We start from the raw sequence: 17254 nt of genomic DNA, 5'->3' as shown, positions 1-17254 counted from the left end.
AATCGTTTTTTGCCAGCAGGAACCAACACATTGTCGATAAAGTGCTGCAGCGTGGAGCTGATTTGCTCGCTTCCCTTCCCACCGACAGACTCATCGTAGATGTAGTTCGTTTGCTTGCCTTCATTCTCGTAGTATATCCCAAACACACTGACAGAGACCAACGAGCAGAAGTACCATTGCGACGGCGTAGATGTGACGGACGGAGCAGTCAGATTCTGAGAGTAATCCATAACGATTACTGCGACGTCCTTGCCCTCTGTTGTCTTTACGAGAGCCTTATCCCTGTTATATTCCTGTCTACAAATACACCAGCAAAATAAAATGATATTAGTGTCCACCTTGGAAATTGCTAGTAAAACAAAATGATACTCATATCCCAGATCCAAAATTACCTCATTTCCCTAGCAGACAGTGTGTGCTTGCCCAACTCCTCCGTTTGCTCTGCGGTAGCCCCTCCACGCATTCGCGACTGGTAAATGGAACACAAGTCACACACGTTCGAACGGCCAGATCGGATGCGAATGTTGGGGCAGTGCAGCGTTAAAAGTTGCCTCATAGTAGACTTGGCTGGCTCCCGAACTCGAATCCTGCTTTCCTCCACGTATGTGTGCATTTCATCATAGATCGCATCCCACGTGAACGTCGGCGGCAGCAAAGTGTACATCTCAGAGCTGTAGTACTTTTTCACTGTGCCATTCGCCGTCTTCTGCAGCCGAACACGCACTGGTACTACTTCCCCGACCTCCGCAGAGAACTCTTTAAACCACTTCACCAGCCACACGAGATCGATGACAGAAGCGTGCTTGTTCAGTGTGTTCCAGTGCGCCTTAGCTGCAATGTTTCCTTCGCGCACACGCTTCTTGTATCGCTGGATAGTCAAAGGAGTTACCCCGAGACATTCTGCAAACATGGGCCGGCAAAATCTCCCAACCAGTGGCAGGTTGTAGTGAAATTTCTCGCGTTTTCCGTCTCCTCGGTGCCTCTCCACAGTATCCGTCTGCATGAGAACGCCCAGCATCGTGTAGAGGCTTGTCAACTTCTCTGATCTGGTCATCTGTGAGATTGAACACACGAGCCACTCAAGTTCTTGGGCTTTTCCCTGAAGACATCGGCGATCACACTTGTCGGCCTGAATTAGACCCGCCACTGTTTGTTGCAGACTCACCTCAATCAAATTGATACTTATGTCCTCCTCCTCTTTAGCTGCGTCGCTTACACCACTCTCACCAGTGCTTGCCTCCTCGTCTTCCTCTTCATCTTCATTGTCGTCACTCCAATCTTCGTCGTCACTGTCGTCAGCTTCCTCATCGCTCTCCTGTTCGTCTTCACTCCCTTCATCTGCTTCATCGCTGGCAGGCGACCCTTCCTGCTGGAGTACTGTAGCGGAGGGCAAAGCGACACGAAAAGCAGTAGGTTGAGCGATACTTGTTAAGTCGGCGGTGGCCGTGTTTGTGTGCGCCCTGGTGTCGGCTGGTTGCTTCGTGGCACGGTGGGGGCCGTGCTCTCCCGCATTGACCAGGACAGGGGGAGCAGGGGGCGGCACTGGAACAGCGACGGCAGGAGCGGGTGTCGTCGTGTTGCTTTTGGTCTCGGGGCACTGCATTCTCGAGGCTGGAGTGCTCTGTTCGGGAATGATACACCTGCTTCAAATTTCTGAAAAACTTTGACGCTTGTTTTTTCAGCTACTCGATAAAGTGCGAAAACACGTGGGCGATCGATAACTCCAAATGGTTGATTAGTATCATTATGTCTCGCGCAGTCTCATATAAGAGATTACTACTTAGCAACCCATAGTGAAATCAATTAATTGGCACGGCCGTCACATTTTATGCACTGTTTTAATTTGTCCTACTGAACGCACCATAGCTGATGTAAAACAATTCAATAGCCAGGGAAGTATACAATTGTGTCAGCTTTTGATTGATGCCAAGGCCATATTTTGCTTTTTACTACACCTTTGTGCACTCAACCTCGTAGAAAACGGCAGTCAAACTCGTAGCTTAAAAATTGGCAAATAGGAAAATTACGGTAGGAGCCGCTAATCAGTATTCAATGTTGAAAAAACTGCAATCAACCTCGTACAAGATTTGCGTATCGACAAGATTTGTAGATCAAAAGATACAATCAAAACAAGAGAAGGTTGCTTTGAACGGCCCTTAATTGGCATTTTCCCTTATTGTTTTGTGTCATGCGAGTACAGACACTTGTCACCGAAGCGACAGTTCTTCGTGCGAATAAAGTTATCGCAAACTCGTCTGCGGGCCTTGTCGAGTGCACGTCCAGACTTCATGGCTTTAGTCTCCGTGTGCTCAAAGTTGCAGCGGTCGCCCCATTTGCATTCTCCACGCATAAAGTCATAGCAAACTTTGACTGTGTGTCGCACCTTCTTCTGCTGCGCTCGCTGCTTGTGCCACTTTCCAGCACGATGTTCGCCCAGTTGGGCGGGACTTGTGAACGATTTATTGCAGAGAGCACAATGCAGCGTTTTGTCTCCAGTTTGTACGCGCTCCAAGTGTTCCTTGGATGCTTGATGGGCCTGAAAGTCCTCTATATCCTTACCAATGAACTTGCATGGCTTGCAGGCGAACGGGATCTTCTTAGGGAACGTCAACGCGTCTCCCAGCTGCTCCAGTGCCTTGTTAGCCGCCCATTCATTCTCCTCCTGCTGCGTTTTCTTTCGCTTCTTCTTAAATGATGGCAGGTTCGACGAGGGTCTTGCAGACGGTAGCATTTTCTCAGGCAGTGACTCGATGCGCTCCGAAGCGTAAGCCGACAGGTTCACGACAGCCTTTAGCTGTTCATTGTCAGAATCTGACTCCGTTTCCGAGTCGGAGTCCGAATCGCTGGAGTCATCGCCTCCACCTTGGAGCTCTGCTTCGAGTCGCTTGATTCGATCAGCGATATTCTCCTCCTCGGTCTTTTTCTTCTTGCTCTGCAGAGCGCTCTCAGCGGACTGCTTGAGGCGCTTTGCTATAGGCTCCATTATTGCGTTTACCACTGGTCAGGAACTCATGAAATCGTAAGGGATAGGGAACGAGCTTACTGAAATGCAGTCAACAGAAGGTTTGGCTCACATTGTACTGTAGTAACTTTGGTTGAAGTTTGCCTAAAGTGGTCTCCATCTGGTACTACCTGGTACTGAAGTAGGCCTTTGCTCCTCTTCATCTCTCGCCTAGAAAACGACATCTGCGTCCGCAGAGGGCTCGTATTGGGCAAGGATGTCGCGGTCCGATGCCACGACGTCTGCGAATGGGTCGTCGTCCACAGCGGCGCCCGAGGACTTTTTAGACTCCGCTGCTTCTACAATTTAAAGCACATTAAAAAAAAGAATCAGTTCTTTACCAGTTCAATGCTGAGCCAACAAGCAGAAGTGTACCCTTTTCTCTCGCCAAGACGGCCTTCTCGTGGTCTTGCTTGTTCGCTTGCACCTTTTTGATGCTGCAATTTGCCACATCAGACATGGAACGTCACCGTGAGCCAGGCAAAAAAAATGACTAGCCAATAGCTTTTAATACAGCCATCAAAGACATACCGCACAAAGTCCTCACGCTCCAGCTCATCCAGTTCTCTGGTGATGTACGAGATGGTCTTCTCGATGCGGGGGATGGTCACCTACATATCCAAAAACACTCTTCAGTACTTATTGTAGCAGCATGGAACATCAACACAAGGGCTTACGTTGTCCAATGCGTTCACACGACGGTTGGTGACTTTCAGAGCCTCATCCAGCGTCACGAAAGAGGTCTGTCGCCATGCAAGCGATTAAGTCAGCAGACACACTATCAGTTTTCGTCTTGGCTGAAGCCCCACCTGTAGAGAAGCCAGCTTGATCAACGCCCGCAGCAGCACGCGGAATTTCTCGCGGCAGTTTTGGATCTTGCCACCTCCACCGGCCAGACCGATGTTCTCGCTCTTCTCGCGACTCACTTCGACCTCCGTGAACACTGGCAACTTGACGCCAGCCACGTTGTCGATGCGGTTCTGGGTGCGGATCTCTGCCGTGCTCACCGACTCGATGACCTTGTTACGGAAGTCACCGGCCGCGTACTGCGCCTGCGTGAGCGAGAAGAAGGCCTCCGACGCCTCTGTCGACATCGACATTTTGGTCTGCTCGCAGAATTCCACCAAAACGTTTACATATCCAGCGATTACAAAAGCTATTGATGCCAGGCAGACCTTCTGGATCTCCCGTAGCATGGCCTGGAAGCGCATCTTCAGCGCATCAGCCTTCTTCTTCAACAGTTCAAACCCTTCATGCGGCAGTTAAGATTGAGCTTCAAAAGCGAGGAGAGGTAAAGGGCGACGTTCTAGGTACCCTTCTTCGCGCCGACACGCTTGCCCTTGAAGGTCGTCAGCGCCCTGTGACCAGGCAACCAGCGTTAGTGCACACAATCCTGACACAGTTTGAGCATCTGCAGACCATGTAGTAGTACTACAGTAGCTATCGACTCCTTACATGCGCGTGGGGGCCACTTGAACCGACGACATGTCAGCTCTCTTTCTGGTTGACAACAGAAGACTGCCAAAGATATTGATTAGAGGCGTTGCGTTTCTGTAAACCCTTAAGTGGTGTAAGACCTAATATGAACACAAATCTGATTGCAGCTGAAGTTCGCTCACACGCTCATACTCAGAGTCCGCAATGGTCTCGGACTGGTTTGAGACGTCTGGCGCCCGAAAGCTGCGCGACGCCAGCGCGCACAGCTACCAGGAACACCTACGCCACAGTGAGAGCTGTGTGTCGCCCCTGTTTGAGGAAGATGCACGCCAGATCGAGCTGGATCTGCCTCGGACGGGTGAGTCTATCCGCCTCTTTCTGCTATCTCATAGCGAGAGGGAGGCGTTCCAGGAGGACGAAGAGCTGCCACAGCATGTTATGCAGCGGTTTCTGCCTCAACTGAAGAATATCTTAGTGGCTTACAGTATGGTACGTGGCGGGTTTATGTAGCTTTTGGATAGGAGCGATGCAGAGAGCCATCGGTCTCACTTTTTTTCCCTGCAGAGAAACCCTCGAGTGGGATACGTTCAGGGTCACGCAGACGTCCTGTGCTTCCTCTTTGGGAATGTCAATGAGCGAAGAGATGAGGAGGAGACGTTTTGGGTCTACGCCAGTGTCATTGAGAGGTCCGAGAGGGCAAATTGCTATACCCTCACTTGATATTGTGGCTAACTGTGGACTGGGTGGCCACTGCAGAGTTTTTCCTGAGGACTTCTTTGCTAGGACACCAAAGCTGCACGGCTTTCAAGTAGTAAGCTGCTGTTAGGGGGGGGGGGGTAGCACTGTTGTTGCCCATTATCTGACAGGCTCTTATATGACAGGACTGCAAGCTGTATAACGAACTGGTTGTGAGGAAACTTGTACCGCTTTATCCCATCTTGGCCAAGGTGAGGACTGTACTCGTGGGTATTGGTGGTGATTGATAGTTAAATGTTTAGGGTGTGGATGTTATTAGATTGATCTGCCTCTTGTGACGACGCTGTTGTCTTGCAAATGGTTCGTCTCGCTTTGGGTTGGAGAGTTGCCTCTACCGCTACTATACGAGGTCTGGGACACAATGCTTCGGGAAGATGACGGCACGATACTGCATCTACTGGTTGCTCTGCATTTCTTTAGACTTGCGGTGGACGAGATCCAGCTCCACATGGTACGTGAGATACTTTCCGAAAGGTGAAGAAACCTAACACTCAGTCCTAAACCTCTCACAGGAAATGGAGCAGTGGGACTCGAGTTACATCTACAAGATCATACTGGGCCAGTGCCAGAACGCTACGGAAATCGCTCCTCAGACGCTGCTTCAACAAGCACAGACACTTTACGGTTTCAAGGACGAGTCAGTTGAGGACATGCGAGCTGCAATTCGACGCCTTCCTCAATTACGCAAGGCGGAGCTCACGGTTTTAGCCAAGCAAACGCATTTCAGTCGCTTGGAAATGGAGCGACTGCAGGACGAGTTTACGTTCCTTCGTTATCAAAGGAAAACGTGTGGTCGCTCCAAGCTGCGTGGGTTAAGGCAAAAGGAGCTGGAAAGTATACTTGCACGAGAGTTTAACACAGTAAGGACCCTATGTCGAACTCGCACGTGGCAATGTTGCCCGTCACCTTTTGCATTTGCTGACTCTTGTTTCTTCAGTGGCCGATGGATATCTATGGACGAATCTACAGTCTTCTAAGGCCCGACGGATACGGAAATATTTCCTATTACAACTTGATAAAGGTGTGGACATGTACCCCTTGTGATGCAAAGTATTGCCGAAGGTGGCTAAATCCTTGCTGTAGTTTCTATCGGTCGCAAGTCGTGGGGGGGCAGAGGAAAAAGCACATTTATTGTTCCAGATTTCTAACCAGCAGAGTCGCGAATATCTTAATCAGCAAGACATCGAAAAGCTTACAGGTGAGTCTGGAGGGGGCTCATACAGTAGAGACTTTAGCTGACATAATCGATTCTCTTATCTTCTCCTGGTTCAGATTTACTATGCTGCCTACTGACAAATCGCATGGTGGCAGATGCGGAAGAGCCTCAACGACGTGATCATGTCGATTCAGTCTCTGATGCCGCCAAAAGTCCACTGCTACGAATGCACTTTCGAACCAAACTACAGTCGCTGGCAACATCAGATGGCCGGCTTCAGTATACTAAGTGGCTCGAATTTGCTCTTGCGGACAGCGAAATGGCTCAATTGATGGAGTGGGAGATGATCAATCGTCGCTCCGGAGGAACTCTCCGCTTGAAAACCCGCTCTGTGAGCTTTTGGGGTGTGACCCCGGTTCAACCAGCACTGAGCAGGGCGTCCTCGGACTCAACACTACAACTGCAGCAACAACATTCTTCAAAAAGGTTGTTGAATTCTACTGAAGGGGAATCTGAACGCAATACCGAGCACACGTCTGGAATCAGAGAGTCCAACAACTTCGGAGTCGAATCTGCACCATTTCTGAAGAAATCAGCTTTGGTGACGGAGCAAGGTCTTGTGGGACGACGGCACGTTACTCTTCTCTCGAGAAAGATGAGCAAAAAGTTTAAGGCATGTTGGCCACCTGATGAAGCGGATCCATTGGTCCGAAACCCTTTCAAAGAGCCTCCCGAGGCGGCTAGCTCCGGGGGTCCGTACGTGTTTTGGTGTCAATGCACAGTAAGTTGAAACTGGAGCATTTTGTAAAGAAACTCCATTATTGGCCATGTTACTCGCTTGCAAAAGTGGTTAATGATATGAGGTAGTCGACGTAGGCGACCACGTTGTCGTTTATGCTCTTGCCCTGGTTGAGCGAGAACATGTCGGTGAGAAGACCACACAAGATCTGGGGAATAGCACAGTGACGCATTACCTGGGCGGTTCTGAAAGAATACTCGCTCTCTTCGCTGCCGCGCACAACATTAAAGACGAACGAGTTGGCGCTGTAGCCCCAGCTCGCGATGTCCGCGTAAGGAAAGAGTGCTAATACTTCATCGCCGGCGCCTAAGATGCTGATACCCACGTCGTTGATAGCAAGAATGACACGAGCTGGCAGTACCGCGAGCTGGCGTGAATTCCTAACGTGGAAAAGCGTCAAGCCATAAAGTGGTTGACGCTTGCAGAGACGCAAGTATGCCAGTCGAGCATGCTGGGTCGACTGCACGCACCAACTATTCACGAAGGCGTCAAAGCTAGCAAGTACCTGCTCAGCAATGGCAGCGCGATTCGATGCACTGAGCAGTGGAGCAGGAATGTACTCTTGAACATCGGTTCTGATCGTAGGAAAAAAAATACCGAGTGAATAACCAATATCGGTCAAAACCTACACCACGTACGTGATTTGGCTAAGCGTTGGGATCTGGTCACTGCCCAGTTTGCAGAACAATTGATAGCCAGCTAGCTCGACTGCTACATCCAGGTCACAGACGTATCGCCCACTGAGTACATTGTGTACAGCTTGTAGGTAGTAGAGTCCGACATCAGCTGCAGTTTCATCGTCCACATGTACCCACAGATACGCCTTGTAAGTGAGGTGATATCCTTCTACAGCGAGGGCTTTCGTCGGTTCCTGTGGGCTAGTTATCTTGTCTTTCTTCTTCTTTTGCTTGAGCTCGCTCACATCAATGTGCGTGCGCTCCCACTCAGCGTAGAGATCCATAACGCGCTCATTGTCAGGAACGAGGTGTTCTTCTTCGTCATCGTTGGTCTCGAAAAGCGCAAAAGCTTTCTCGTGACAGACTCCTAGTTTGCGCGCTACGAGGCCAGCAAGTTCACGGCTTGTCGTCCATGCACTGACCTGCATGATTAGAGCTGAGCCATCGGCCAGCATCACGGTGATATCATTGAGGGCATGACGTTGTAGTGCCCTCAACTCTGCTGCACTTGGGATTTCTTTGCGCTCGCCTTTAGTGGCACAGCAACCTAGAGACGCTAGTGCTTCCGATGCGTATGCTGACACTTCAGAGCTCGCCTCCGAGTCACCACTTGCTCCAATATGAACGCTAATGAACCTCTCGAGACACTCAGCCAATGGCGGAGACGGTGGGAAAGTCACAAGACACGCGTTCAGGAGCAACCACCCGTTCATAGCAGCATTTCTGACAGTAAACACAGGCAGAATTAGTACAGTCCACTCAAGATATCAATGACCTACACGCTGGGGTTGCGAGTGAGCTGCTTGCACATTTGACAGTAGATTTCGTCCTTCAATGCCGGCGACCGAGGGACGACGTTGCGCAGCAGCTTAAAGCAGTGGTCGATCTGGTTCTTGCCACTTGCTCGATTCCCCATGAAGCCAGACACGTTGCGGAACGCTTGTATTGCAATTGCAGTCTGGTCTCTTGGAAGACGCGTCAATGGGGTCGAGATGAGTTTGTTCTCCCATTCGAGACGTTTGCTCAGGTCGAAATCGACAGGTTTGTGGAAAGGTGAAGCACGCGGCGCCGTGAGGTTGAAGTGAGTTTGAGCAAATGCGAGTAGTGGATGGACATCGAACATCATCGCTGGAGCAAACTCGAGTGCAGATTGCTTCTTCTTCTTCTTCTTCAACTGTTTGTCCTTAAAAGTCTTTTTAGGGTGCAAAACCTCTGGGGCGAGATGAGGCAGCTGGTCGAAGGGCATTTGACGCAGGTCGTCTTCTGCGTTCGGACTATTCGCTTCAGCTCCCTGATGATCTACGTCTTGAAGGGCCTTCGACGTATCATCGTCGCTTTCATTGCACTTTGCGTTGAGATCGAGAGGAATTTGCTCCAAGTTGAGACCAGTCTGAAGCTCAGACTGCGACTCCCACGCTGACGATCCGAGTTTGGATTCGGCGTCTTCATCGTCGTCACCGTCATCAGCTGCCCAACTGTCTGGGTCGTGAGCTAGCTCCGAGATAGCTGCCAGCTCTTCCAAACTGGGTCCTGTCTCCGCGTCAAAGCTCGACGACATGGCACCTCTGCAGTCCACGGAGCACCAAGACACTTGACTCCTAATTTAGCAGAGACCTTGTTGAAATGGCTATTGTTCATCCATTTATCCCCAACCCATTACACTGTACTCTTGGCCACTAAAAATGAGAGGGGATCTTCTTCTTGTCCTGCAGATTTTCGCAACTGATTGACAGCATGAGTTGCCCATGCAGGGCACACTCATACACGCAGGTGAGCTCCAGCTGTCGGGTGGCCTCGAGACAGCACCAAATTTGTCTGCCCCGGCTAGAAGAAAGACTCGACATGAAGCCAGCTAGCTAGCTACCCAGAGTTGGCCACATCCGAGTTGCAGTCCACTACGATGGCTGCGTATCAAAGCCTTGTGAGTCACAAGTTGTGACAACATGAAAAAATGCTCGTCCAGCGAAAAGTGACAGCCTTGTTTTATGGTTAAATCGATTAAATAGCAGCTGATTGTTTTTGATTTGCTTAATATTACTCTGCCAATGAAAATGTCGCGTAAGATACCCTATCCTTCGAAGCCATAGTGCGTTGGTCGCCTCATTCATTTTTCCGCCGAGCCTCGAGCAGATCGATCGTCCAGCAGCCCAAAAAGATGGCGAACGATTCTAAGCAGCCACCTGTTCCTGGCCTCGACGGAGAGCTGCTGCTGCCTGCAGATGTACACGACATCACTGAAGAAGGTTCGGACATGACGCGCGACATCTTCTTCGCCATCCTCAAGGAGACACAAGACGGTCCTCCGCGTCCGAAGTCGCTGCCAGATCAGAGCGACATTCTGCACGAGGACATCGGTACGTGCAACACGTAAGAGCTGCGAATGCTGTTTCCTGCGCTAATTGGTACTTTATTGCTGGCACAGGCAAGGCGTCGGACATTGCGCGGCCCGGAGGGTTCCGTCGCGACCACGTGATCGCCAATTTAGGAGGCAACAGTCCGCACCTGCCATCATACGTACAGGACTCGTTCCTCGAATCTATTCAGCCCACGCCGGGCTTCCTTGAGTCCGCGTACGGAGACTTCATCGTGGCCAATCTCGGACTTGCAGACGACGACGAGTCAGATGTACGTGGCAAGGGCAAGCCAGCTGTGAAATGCAGATGTGCTGTAATAGTTGCCTGACTGAATATAAACCTTATCTTGCTATGTAGGAGACAGCGACACCGCTCCTAACCCGCGCATGGAAGCGCAGGCCGGAGAAGCAACAGCCTGGTGCCACCGTCGGGAAGACCGTGTTCACGATCCTCAAGTCGTTCATTGGTAGCGGCATCTTGTTCCTGCCCAAGGGTTTCCAGAACGGAGGCATGCTCTTCTCGCTAGCAGCATTGTGTGTCTCCGCAATACTGTCTACCTTCTGTATGCTGCGTCTAACAGACTGTTCCAACGTGTTGCTACGTGCCGGTCGCACTAACGTGTCGTACGGGCTTGTGGGAGAAAAGGCCTTCGGTAAAGTAGGCCGCGTGGCTGTGAATATCTCGCTCGTGCTCTCGCAGATCGGATTCTGCTGCTCGTACTTGATCTTTGTGGAGAAAAATATCGGAGAAGTTATCTTAGCCGCCTTCGGGATCCAGAGAACCACAGCGTCGTCATCATTGACGCTCATTATGCTCCAGATCTTGCTGTACACGCCACTGTCGTGGGTGCGTCGCATCGAATACTTCGCGCTCACGAACCTGTTCGCCGACCTCCTCATTCTATTTGGCATCGTCTACATCATCTCTTACACGGTGCAGACGCTGGATGACGCGCCGGTTGGCAGTGCGACGTGGGAAAACTTTAACTCAACGAGCTGGGCCATGCTCCTGGGTACAGCTGTCTACTGCTTTGAAGGCATTGGACTGGTACTTCCCATCTACGACGCCATGGACGATGATATCAAGCACAAGTTCCCACGCATCGTCTCCCTGACCATGTTGTTCCTCGTGACGCTCTTCTCGGTGTTTGCTGGACTGGTGTACGCTGCGTTTGGCCAGGAGACGCAGTCTGTTGTCACGCTCAATCTACCCAGCGCCCAAGACAGCATTGCTACCATGTCTGTGCAGATCACGTACTCGCTGGCGCTTGTGTTCACGTACCCACTCATGCTGTATCCGGTGGTAAAGATCCTGGAAGGTTATCTATTCCCTCATCACAGTCAAAAAGGTTATTGGCGTTGGGAGAAGAACGGGTTCCGCTTTGCGCTTGTGTGTCTCACTGCTGCAATCGCGTATTTCGGCAAAGAGGAGCTGGACAACTTCGTGGCGCTTATTGGTGGCTTCTGCTCCGTGCCGCTGGCCTTCATCTATCCGTGTATGTTCCATTCGAAGCTGGTGGATGACGGTCGTACCTTGAACAACGTCGTCATAGCACTGGGCATCTTCACAATGGTCTTTGCAACATACCAGGCGGTGTCGACATGGAACTAGTAGATCAAAAGCAGTGAACTTGTAGGGGCTACTCTTCGTAGATTAACGCTCGCAAGTGCTGCCGTTTAGTCGTGAGGAGTCTTATACTCGTCAACGTGTCATGGGGAATGTTACGATGGACTTCGACGTGTTTTGGACCTCTTTTCGCGCTCTCGGTCGCGTTTCTTGTGTTTCCTGTGTTTCTTATGCTTCTTATGCTTCTTCTCATGGCGATCGGGTGTTGGCGACGTCTTTTCTTTCATAGGCTTGACATCGTCGTCATCAGATTCTTCAGACCTGAAGGCAGGTGCGTTCTCCACAGACACAGTGCCCTCCGAGTGTAAGTTTTCCCAAAGTTTTCTGGTCTTGTCGGCCTTTTTCCGAGCCCAATAGCTGCGTTCGTCCTCCTCATCCTTCTTTTTACCGTGCGTCTTCGATCCAGGGCTACGATCGCGACTCCGACTGCGTTTAGATGAGCTCCGTCTGGTTCTGCTTCGACTACGATGCCTCAAGGTACTCCGACCGCCAGTGCGACTGCGACTGTGACTGCGAGTGTGACTGTGACTGTGACTGTGACTGCGACTGTGACTGCGACTGTGCCTGGCTGCCCTCCAGTCTCTTGACTCGTCCAGCTTGCGTTCCATCCGCCTCAGTGTCCAGCATTTGTCCTCCTCCTGGCGCCGATTGTGCGAGTTCACACTGCAGCAACCAAACACAGCAAATCTCAGTACAGAGCGTCGCCATAAAGAGCCTTCAGCACAGTACGAACGAACCCTCGGATAGTGCTGGCCAGGAACGTCTTGTTCACATCTGCTCGCTGGTCGCTGTCCTGCACCGTCACAGCCAAGTTAGAGCACATTAAAAGGATCACACTATCTCGCGCCATGTGCAGCTCATACCAGATACCCCATGACGCCCCTGGGTCCCTCTACGCGCGGCTTCAGCGCCGCAATCTGCCTGGCGATCTCCGCCGCCGCGATGCCATCGTCCGACATTTGTTGGGACTTTTTAGTGGTTTAAATTCGATCTTTTCAAAATTACCGTAATACACCCGAATAATAGACCCTTGCTCTCACCCCATCATTGACCCGCAGAATGGTGAAGCGCTTGGCGTCGCCTTCCTCCAGTCTCGGCAAGAAGCAACGCATCGAAGAGCCCAGTCGAGCCATGCAAAACACTCTGCAAAGTACCGTGAAGCTCACGCCAGCTGAGGAGAAGCTCTTCGCCTTCCTCTTGGACGTGGCCGCCCAGCCCGCAGCTGACGGCGCAGTGCTCCGAGTTGCTGGTGGCTGGGTACGCGACAAGCTGCTAGGCCGAGACAGCGATGACGTGGACATCGTGCTGGACCGCATGACGGGACGCGCTTTTGCGGACCTAGTGAACGCATTCGAGACGGCACAAGGCCGTACAGCGCGAACTGTGGGTGTCATTAAGGCCAACCCGGATCAGAGCAAGCACTTGGAGACGGCCACCATGCAGATCGGAGAAGATATGGGCTGGGTGGACTTCGTCAACCTCCGAGCTGAGACGTACGCGTCCGAGGACAATCGTATTCCGACCGTGGAGATCGGAACACCCCAACAGGACGCCGAGCGCCGCGACTTCACCATCAACAGTCTCTTCTACAATTTGGCTACGAAGCAGGTGGAAGACTACACAGGTCGGGGCGTCGAAGACTTAAGGCACGGACGTCTGCGTACACCTCTAGAACCGCGTGTTACGTTTCTGGATGATCCACTGCGTGTACTGCGTGCCGTGCGCTTTGCCTCCCGTTTTAACTGCACGCTAGAGGACGATCTACGCGCTGCAGCGCAATTGGAGGAAGTCAGAGTGGCGCTCGTACGCAAGGTGAGTCGCGAACGTGTAGGTAAGGAGCTCTCCGGCATGCTCACGGGTAGTGCTGCGCATCCTGAACGTGCGTTGTGCTTGCTACACGACCTGCATCTGTGCGAGAGCGTGTTCCTGCCCTCGGCTCTGCTAGAGAACACACCCACCTGTAGTCCAGACGGTGAGTTGGAGAGCATTGATGATAATGTGTGGGATCGTTGCTACGCGTACGTGTCAGAGATGCATCGCCACTTGACTTTGGATGGAGGTGTGGATGTTGACAATCTAGCGGAGGAGAAAAAGCATGAGCTTTCAGTCCACATCTTGGCTTCTCTAATGCTGCCATTCCGTAGACTCTGTGTGCGTGACAAGCGCCGCCGCTCAGTGGCTACGTTCGTGGTGCAAGACTCGCTCAAGCTGCCTAACCGCGATGCTAAGGACGTGGACAATGCATTGGCTCATGTTGATAAACTCCAACAGGCAACAGCAGATGCATTCGACCGTGTCAAGGCGGGTCTTCTTATCCGCAGCATCGGTGCCCAGTGGGAGATCTGTCGTGATGTTGCACTAGTGCAAGAACTCGCGGATGCCGGGTCGGTAGATGAAGCTGCAGAGGCCCGTGCCTTGGTGTTGAAGCGTTACGACACTTTCAGCTCACAGGTCCGAGATGCCGGCTTAGATGGCGTTTGGGAACTCAAGCCGCTGCTCAATGTAAGTCGCTGCAAGTCTGACGTTGAGTCTTGATTAATGTAGAGCTAACACTGTGGTTGACAGGGTAACGACCTGGTGAAGCAGCTTGGCGTGAAACCTGGCCCGCACATGAAGGAGCTGCTCGATCGTATTATGGCGTGGCAACTCTTTAATCCTGAGAAAACTCGTGATGAGTGTATGGATCACTTCAAGGCAGTAATCGCTGCTGAGGCGAAGTAGGATTGCAGCAATAGAAAGACTTGGATGCAGACACGTAGGTAGTCGGATTACTAGATACACAGATGCAGGCTGTACTCCCTTCTATCTAGATGACGGCGCTGAAGTCGTTGCGCTTGTCGCCTGACACCAGCAGTTTATGAGGAAACGAAGCGTTCTCGTCCACAGTCTCGATCCGCTCCAGGCAGAAGAAAGCCACTTTGGGCGAGTCTTTGGTCTCTCGCACGCGGAAGCCCACGGCCTCCAAGATCTTGGTGAAGCGCGCGTACGTCATGAACTGGGAGTGACGCAAACACAGCAGCGGCAGCATTAGAAACAACAAGCCGCCTTCCTTCAAGTGTTCCCGATAAAGTCGCAGCATTTCGCCGCGTTTGTCGGCTCCAGGGACGCAGTTGAGCACCATACTGGACACAAGAACTTGGAACTCGCCCGCTGGTTTGAGGCTAAAAAAGTCGCGCTGCTCAATGCGTTCGTGTCTCGAGTTAAGATCGATAGCTCGCACATCCATCCATGGACACGACAGCAGCTGCGTGTTGATAGCGCCAACCTCCAACACCCGCAACGGTGGCTGCTTGGCTTTGGGCCGCAGCTCAAAGCGCGTGAGCAACTGGAAGACCCACTTGGAAGTGCGATGGAAGCTCGTACTGAGGATGCTAGCATCCTGGTAGGCCTGTCGCCCGCCTAGCTCCTCCAGCTGCCTCTTGATCTCAGCAACGCGCAGTTTCTGGGCGTCAGCGTCCGCTGACTTTTGCTGCTTGAGATGGTCCAGCTCATGCGTCAACCGGTGGAAGTTCGTGGTCACCTGTCGAGCTTTACGCCGAGATTTCATGCGTGGCGGTGCAATATGAAGCGCCCTGCGGGACTTCTTGGTCGTCTTCACCTGCTTGGTCGCCGGCTTCGACGCTGCAGCGCCGCCGCCATTCGCAGCGCTGACACCCATCAGGAAAATGCCAAAGCTAAGTTGCAGTTGAAGCAACTTAAGCTTTCTAATGTTGCATAAGTGCGACTACCAAATGAAGATCATCGTTTCCCACTGCGTAATTTACCAGCGATTAACTGGACTATGCATGGTCGCTGATGACTCACTGAGGGACGTGGCACCATCGCAGGACGAAGCAAGTGTCTCATTCCGCGAGTAAACACCGAGAAGACACTCGTTGTTCTCGATACTGTTGTCCTACTCAGTGAGAAGATCTCACAAGACAGGAACCTCGATTCCAGTTCCGCCCACCGGGCTTAGAACGCTCGTAGCTTGGCTCCAACCGTGCCGGTACTTCGTCACATGTTGCAGGTGCGAGTCGATGAACATTCCGAACGCTGTGCCAATCGCTACTTGGCTCGTATAGCGACACTCACCAAAAATAAAAATGCCTCGACACCTGTGTAGCCGCTATATTATCGACGGCCGGATCCGAGTTCGCAAGTGGTACTACTAGTCGTATTTCGTTGACCAACCGTGAGTTGTTGATAGGAGCGATTAAAATTGTTGCTCAAGAGTTGAGCCCGGGCGGAATGATGAGTCTCTCGTCGAGGATGCACGTAGTAAAAGTAGCGTTATCCGCTACTACTGCAGTAAAAGGCAAGCGCGTGCCTTGTAAATATAGCAGCATACTGCACCACTGTGGCCCGCTGCGCTACAGCCACCCCAAAGTACAGGCTTTTACCATGGCTGAGTTTATGGACGATATTGCTGCTGAGAGCTCGATGTCATATTTGCAGGTAAGACGCTTGCAAGTAAAGGTCTGCGACTGCCAATGATCTTGCTTGACTGGCAGTTTCTCGACCTTCGCACAATAGAAGCAGAATAGTTCCTGAAACGCACTCAGATCAGAGCCAACACCACAACACATAAGACTTACAGAGTCTTTACAAACGCTTTCAAGATGCAGAAATTGAAAGAAAAAATGTGAAAACCGACACTACTGTCGAACTCTGCGCCTGCTCTCTTGCTATTTCTCGTGAGCTCAAGCATAGCGACGCGTCCACTCCGCAGCTACAGTAGCAAGCGTACAGCACAATCAGTTAGCTCATATAACTTCCGTCGCCCTCTCTCTTGGTCAACGTACCCATCTGCACCGCTCCAACCTCATCTGTCTTCCAGTGGTCTGCGACGTCGTTGGCCAGCGGATCGTCCGGGTTGGGAGCTGACAGCAGCGCCTGAATGCTCAGCAGCACAGTGCGGATCTGCAGGGCGGGGGACCACTTGTCCTTGAGGATGTCGAGGCAGATGCGACCAAGCTTGTCGATGTTGGGGTGGTAGATGCGCGTCAGGAAGCGCACCTTGGGAGGGGCCATCGGATAGTCGGCCGGCAGAAACAGCTCCAGCTTAAAGATACCATCTGCAAACAGCACTTTAGTGTAAGTTTCACACCCGTCCAAAGTCATTTCCAGTCACGTACTCTCGTAAGGCGACGTCTGCGGACCGGCGATCACCACCTGGAAGTAGCGGAGGTTGTCTTCGTACGGCGTGGCGCTGATTCCAGCCACTGTAGACACACATCAGTCAGCTTGCAGTTCTGTGAATGTGTCTACATATCGATAATACACGCACCAGGCTCTGCTAGCAGTCGTTGGGTTTCCTACATGCAGCAGATAGAGCGTCAGTTTACTTGTCGTAGGGGTGCAATCCAGGGGCGTCGTCTACAGCAGCTCAGCGAGGAGAGGGGACGCATTTAGCAACGCTACGAGGTCGTACCTTGACGATGCGGCGCGGGAGAGCACTTGCCATGA

The 17254-nt window shown here is 51.8% G+C and overlaps 9 protein-coding genes across 9 annotated transcripts; 4 read left to right on the top strand and 5 right to left on the bottom strand.

Moving 5' to 3' along the window:
- Window positions 1–2173: 2173 nt before the first annotated feature.
- PITG_06616 (uncharacterized protein) lies at window positions 2174–2983 on the bottom strand (the record flags this gene model as incomplete). Its single annotated transcript, XM_002998657.1, has 1 exon — window positions 2174–2983. One exon carries the CDS (start codon window positions 2981–2983, stop codon window positions 2174–2176), a length of 810 nt encoding a protein of 269 aa, XP_002998703.1.
- Window positions 2984–3172: 189 nt separating this feature from the next.
- On the bottom strand, window positions 3173–4488 carry PITG_06615 (H - or Na -translocating F-type, V-type and A-type ATPase (F-ATPase) Superfamily; the record flags this gene model as incomplete). Its single annotated transcript, XM_002998656.1, has 8 exons — window positions 3173–3300; window positions 3377–3438; window positions 3533–3612; window positions 3679–3744; window positions 3811–4107; window positions 4177–4250; window positions 4316–4359; window positions 4457–4488. 8 exons carry the CDS (start codon window positions 4486–4488, stop codon window positions 3173–3175), a joined length of 783 nt encoding a protein of 260 aa, XP_002998702.1.
- A 154-nt stretch (window positions 4489–4642) lies between these two features.
- Window positions 4643–6058, top strand: PITG_06614 (uncharacterized protein; the record flags this gene model as incomplete). The annotated part of the gene is made up of 7 exons (XM_002998655.1): window positions 4643–4927; window positions 5003–5124; window positions 5195–5249; window positions 5320–5385; window positions 5454–5645; window positions 5707–6005; window positions 6046–6058. 7 exons carry the CDS (start codon window positions 4643–4645, stop codon window positions 6056–6058), a joined length of 1032 nt encoding a protein of 343 aa, XP_002998701.1.
- A 437-nt stretch (window positions 6059–6495) lies between these two features.
- On the top strand, window positions 6496–7140 carry PITG_06613 (uncharacterized protein; the record flags this gene model as incomplete). Its single annotated transcript, XM_002998654.1, has 2 exons — window positions 6496–6836; window positions 6897–7140. The coding sequence occupies 2 exons, from the start codon at window positions 6496–6498 to the stop codon at window positions 7138–7140; spliced, it is 585 nt and encodes a 194-aa protein (XP_002998700.1).
- A 40-nt stretch (window positions 7141–7180) lies between these two features.
- PITG_06612 (uncharacterized protein) lies at window positions 7181–9072 on the bottom strand (the record flags this gene model as incomplete). Its single annotated transcript, XM_002998653.1, has 5 exons — window positions 7181–7255; window positions 7325–7708; window positions 7784–8549; window positions 8606–8964; window positions 9037–9072. The coding sequence occupies 5 exons, from the start codon at window positions 9070–9072 to the stop codon at window positions 7181–7183; spliced, it is 1620 nt and encodes a 539-aa protein (XP_002998699.1).
- A 909-nt stretch (window positions 9073–9981) lies between these two features.
- PITG_06611 (vacuolar amino acid transporter, putative) lies at window positions 9982–11791 on the top strand (the record flags this gene model as incomplete). Its single annotated transcript, XM_002998652.1, has 3 exons — window positions 9982–10180; window positions 10249–10451; window positions 10538–11791. 3 exons carry the CDS (start codon window positions 9982–9984, stop codon window positions 11789–11791), a joined length of 1656 nt encoding a protein of 551 aa, XP_002998698.1.
- A 1146-nt stretch (window positions 11792–12937) lies between these two features.
- On the top strand, window positions 12938–14784 carry PITG_06610 (tRNA nucleotidyltransferase, putative; the record flags this gene model as incomplete). The annotated part of the gene is made up of 3 exons (XM_002998651.1): window positions 12938–13828; window positions 13895–14308; window positions 14372–14784. The coding sequence occupies 3 exons, from the start codon at window positions 12938–12940 to the stop codon at window positions 14525–14527; spliced, it is 1461 nt and encodes a 486-aa protein (XP_002998697.1).
- On the bottom strand, window positions 14613–15833 carry PITG_06609 (uncharacterized protein; the record flags this gene model as incomplete). The annotated part of the gene is made up of 2 exons (XM_002998650.1): window positions 14613–15480; window positions 15724–15833. The coding sequence occupies 2 exons, from the start codon at window positions 15831–15833 to the stop codon at window positions 14613–14615; spliced, it is 978 nt and encodes a 325-aa protein (XP_002998696.1).
- Window positions 15834–16488: 655 nt separating this feature from the next.
- Window positions 16489–17252, bottom strand: PITG_06608 (ubiquitin-conjugating enzyme E2, putative; the record flags this gene model as incomplete). Its single annotated transcript, XM_002998649.1, has 5 exons — window positions 16489–16517; window positions 16591–16863; window positions 16924–17010; window positions 17076–17103; window positions 17220–17252. 5 exons carry the CDS (start codon window positions 17250–17252, stop codon window positions 16489–16491), a joined length of 450 nt encoding a protein of 149 aa, XP_002998695.1.
- Between the last annotated feature and the right edge of the window lie 2 nt (window positions 17253–17254).

Source organism: Phytophthora infestans, genomic scaffold (assembly GCF_000142945.1).
Source record: "Phytophthora infestans T30-4 supercont1.8 genomic scaffold, whole genome shotgun sequence".
Lineage (NCBI taxonomy): Eukaryota > Oomycota > Peronosporomycetes > Peronosporales > Peronosporaceae > Phytophthora > Phytophthora infestans.
Note: the sequence above shows the minus strand (reverse complement) of the source record. Positions and strands in the feature narration are given on the sequence as shown.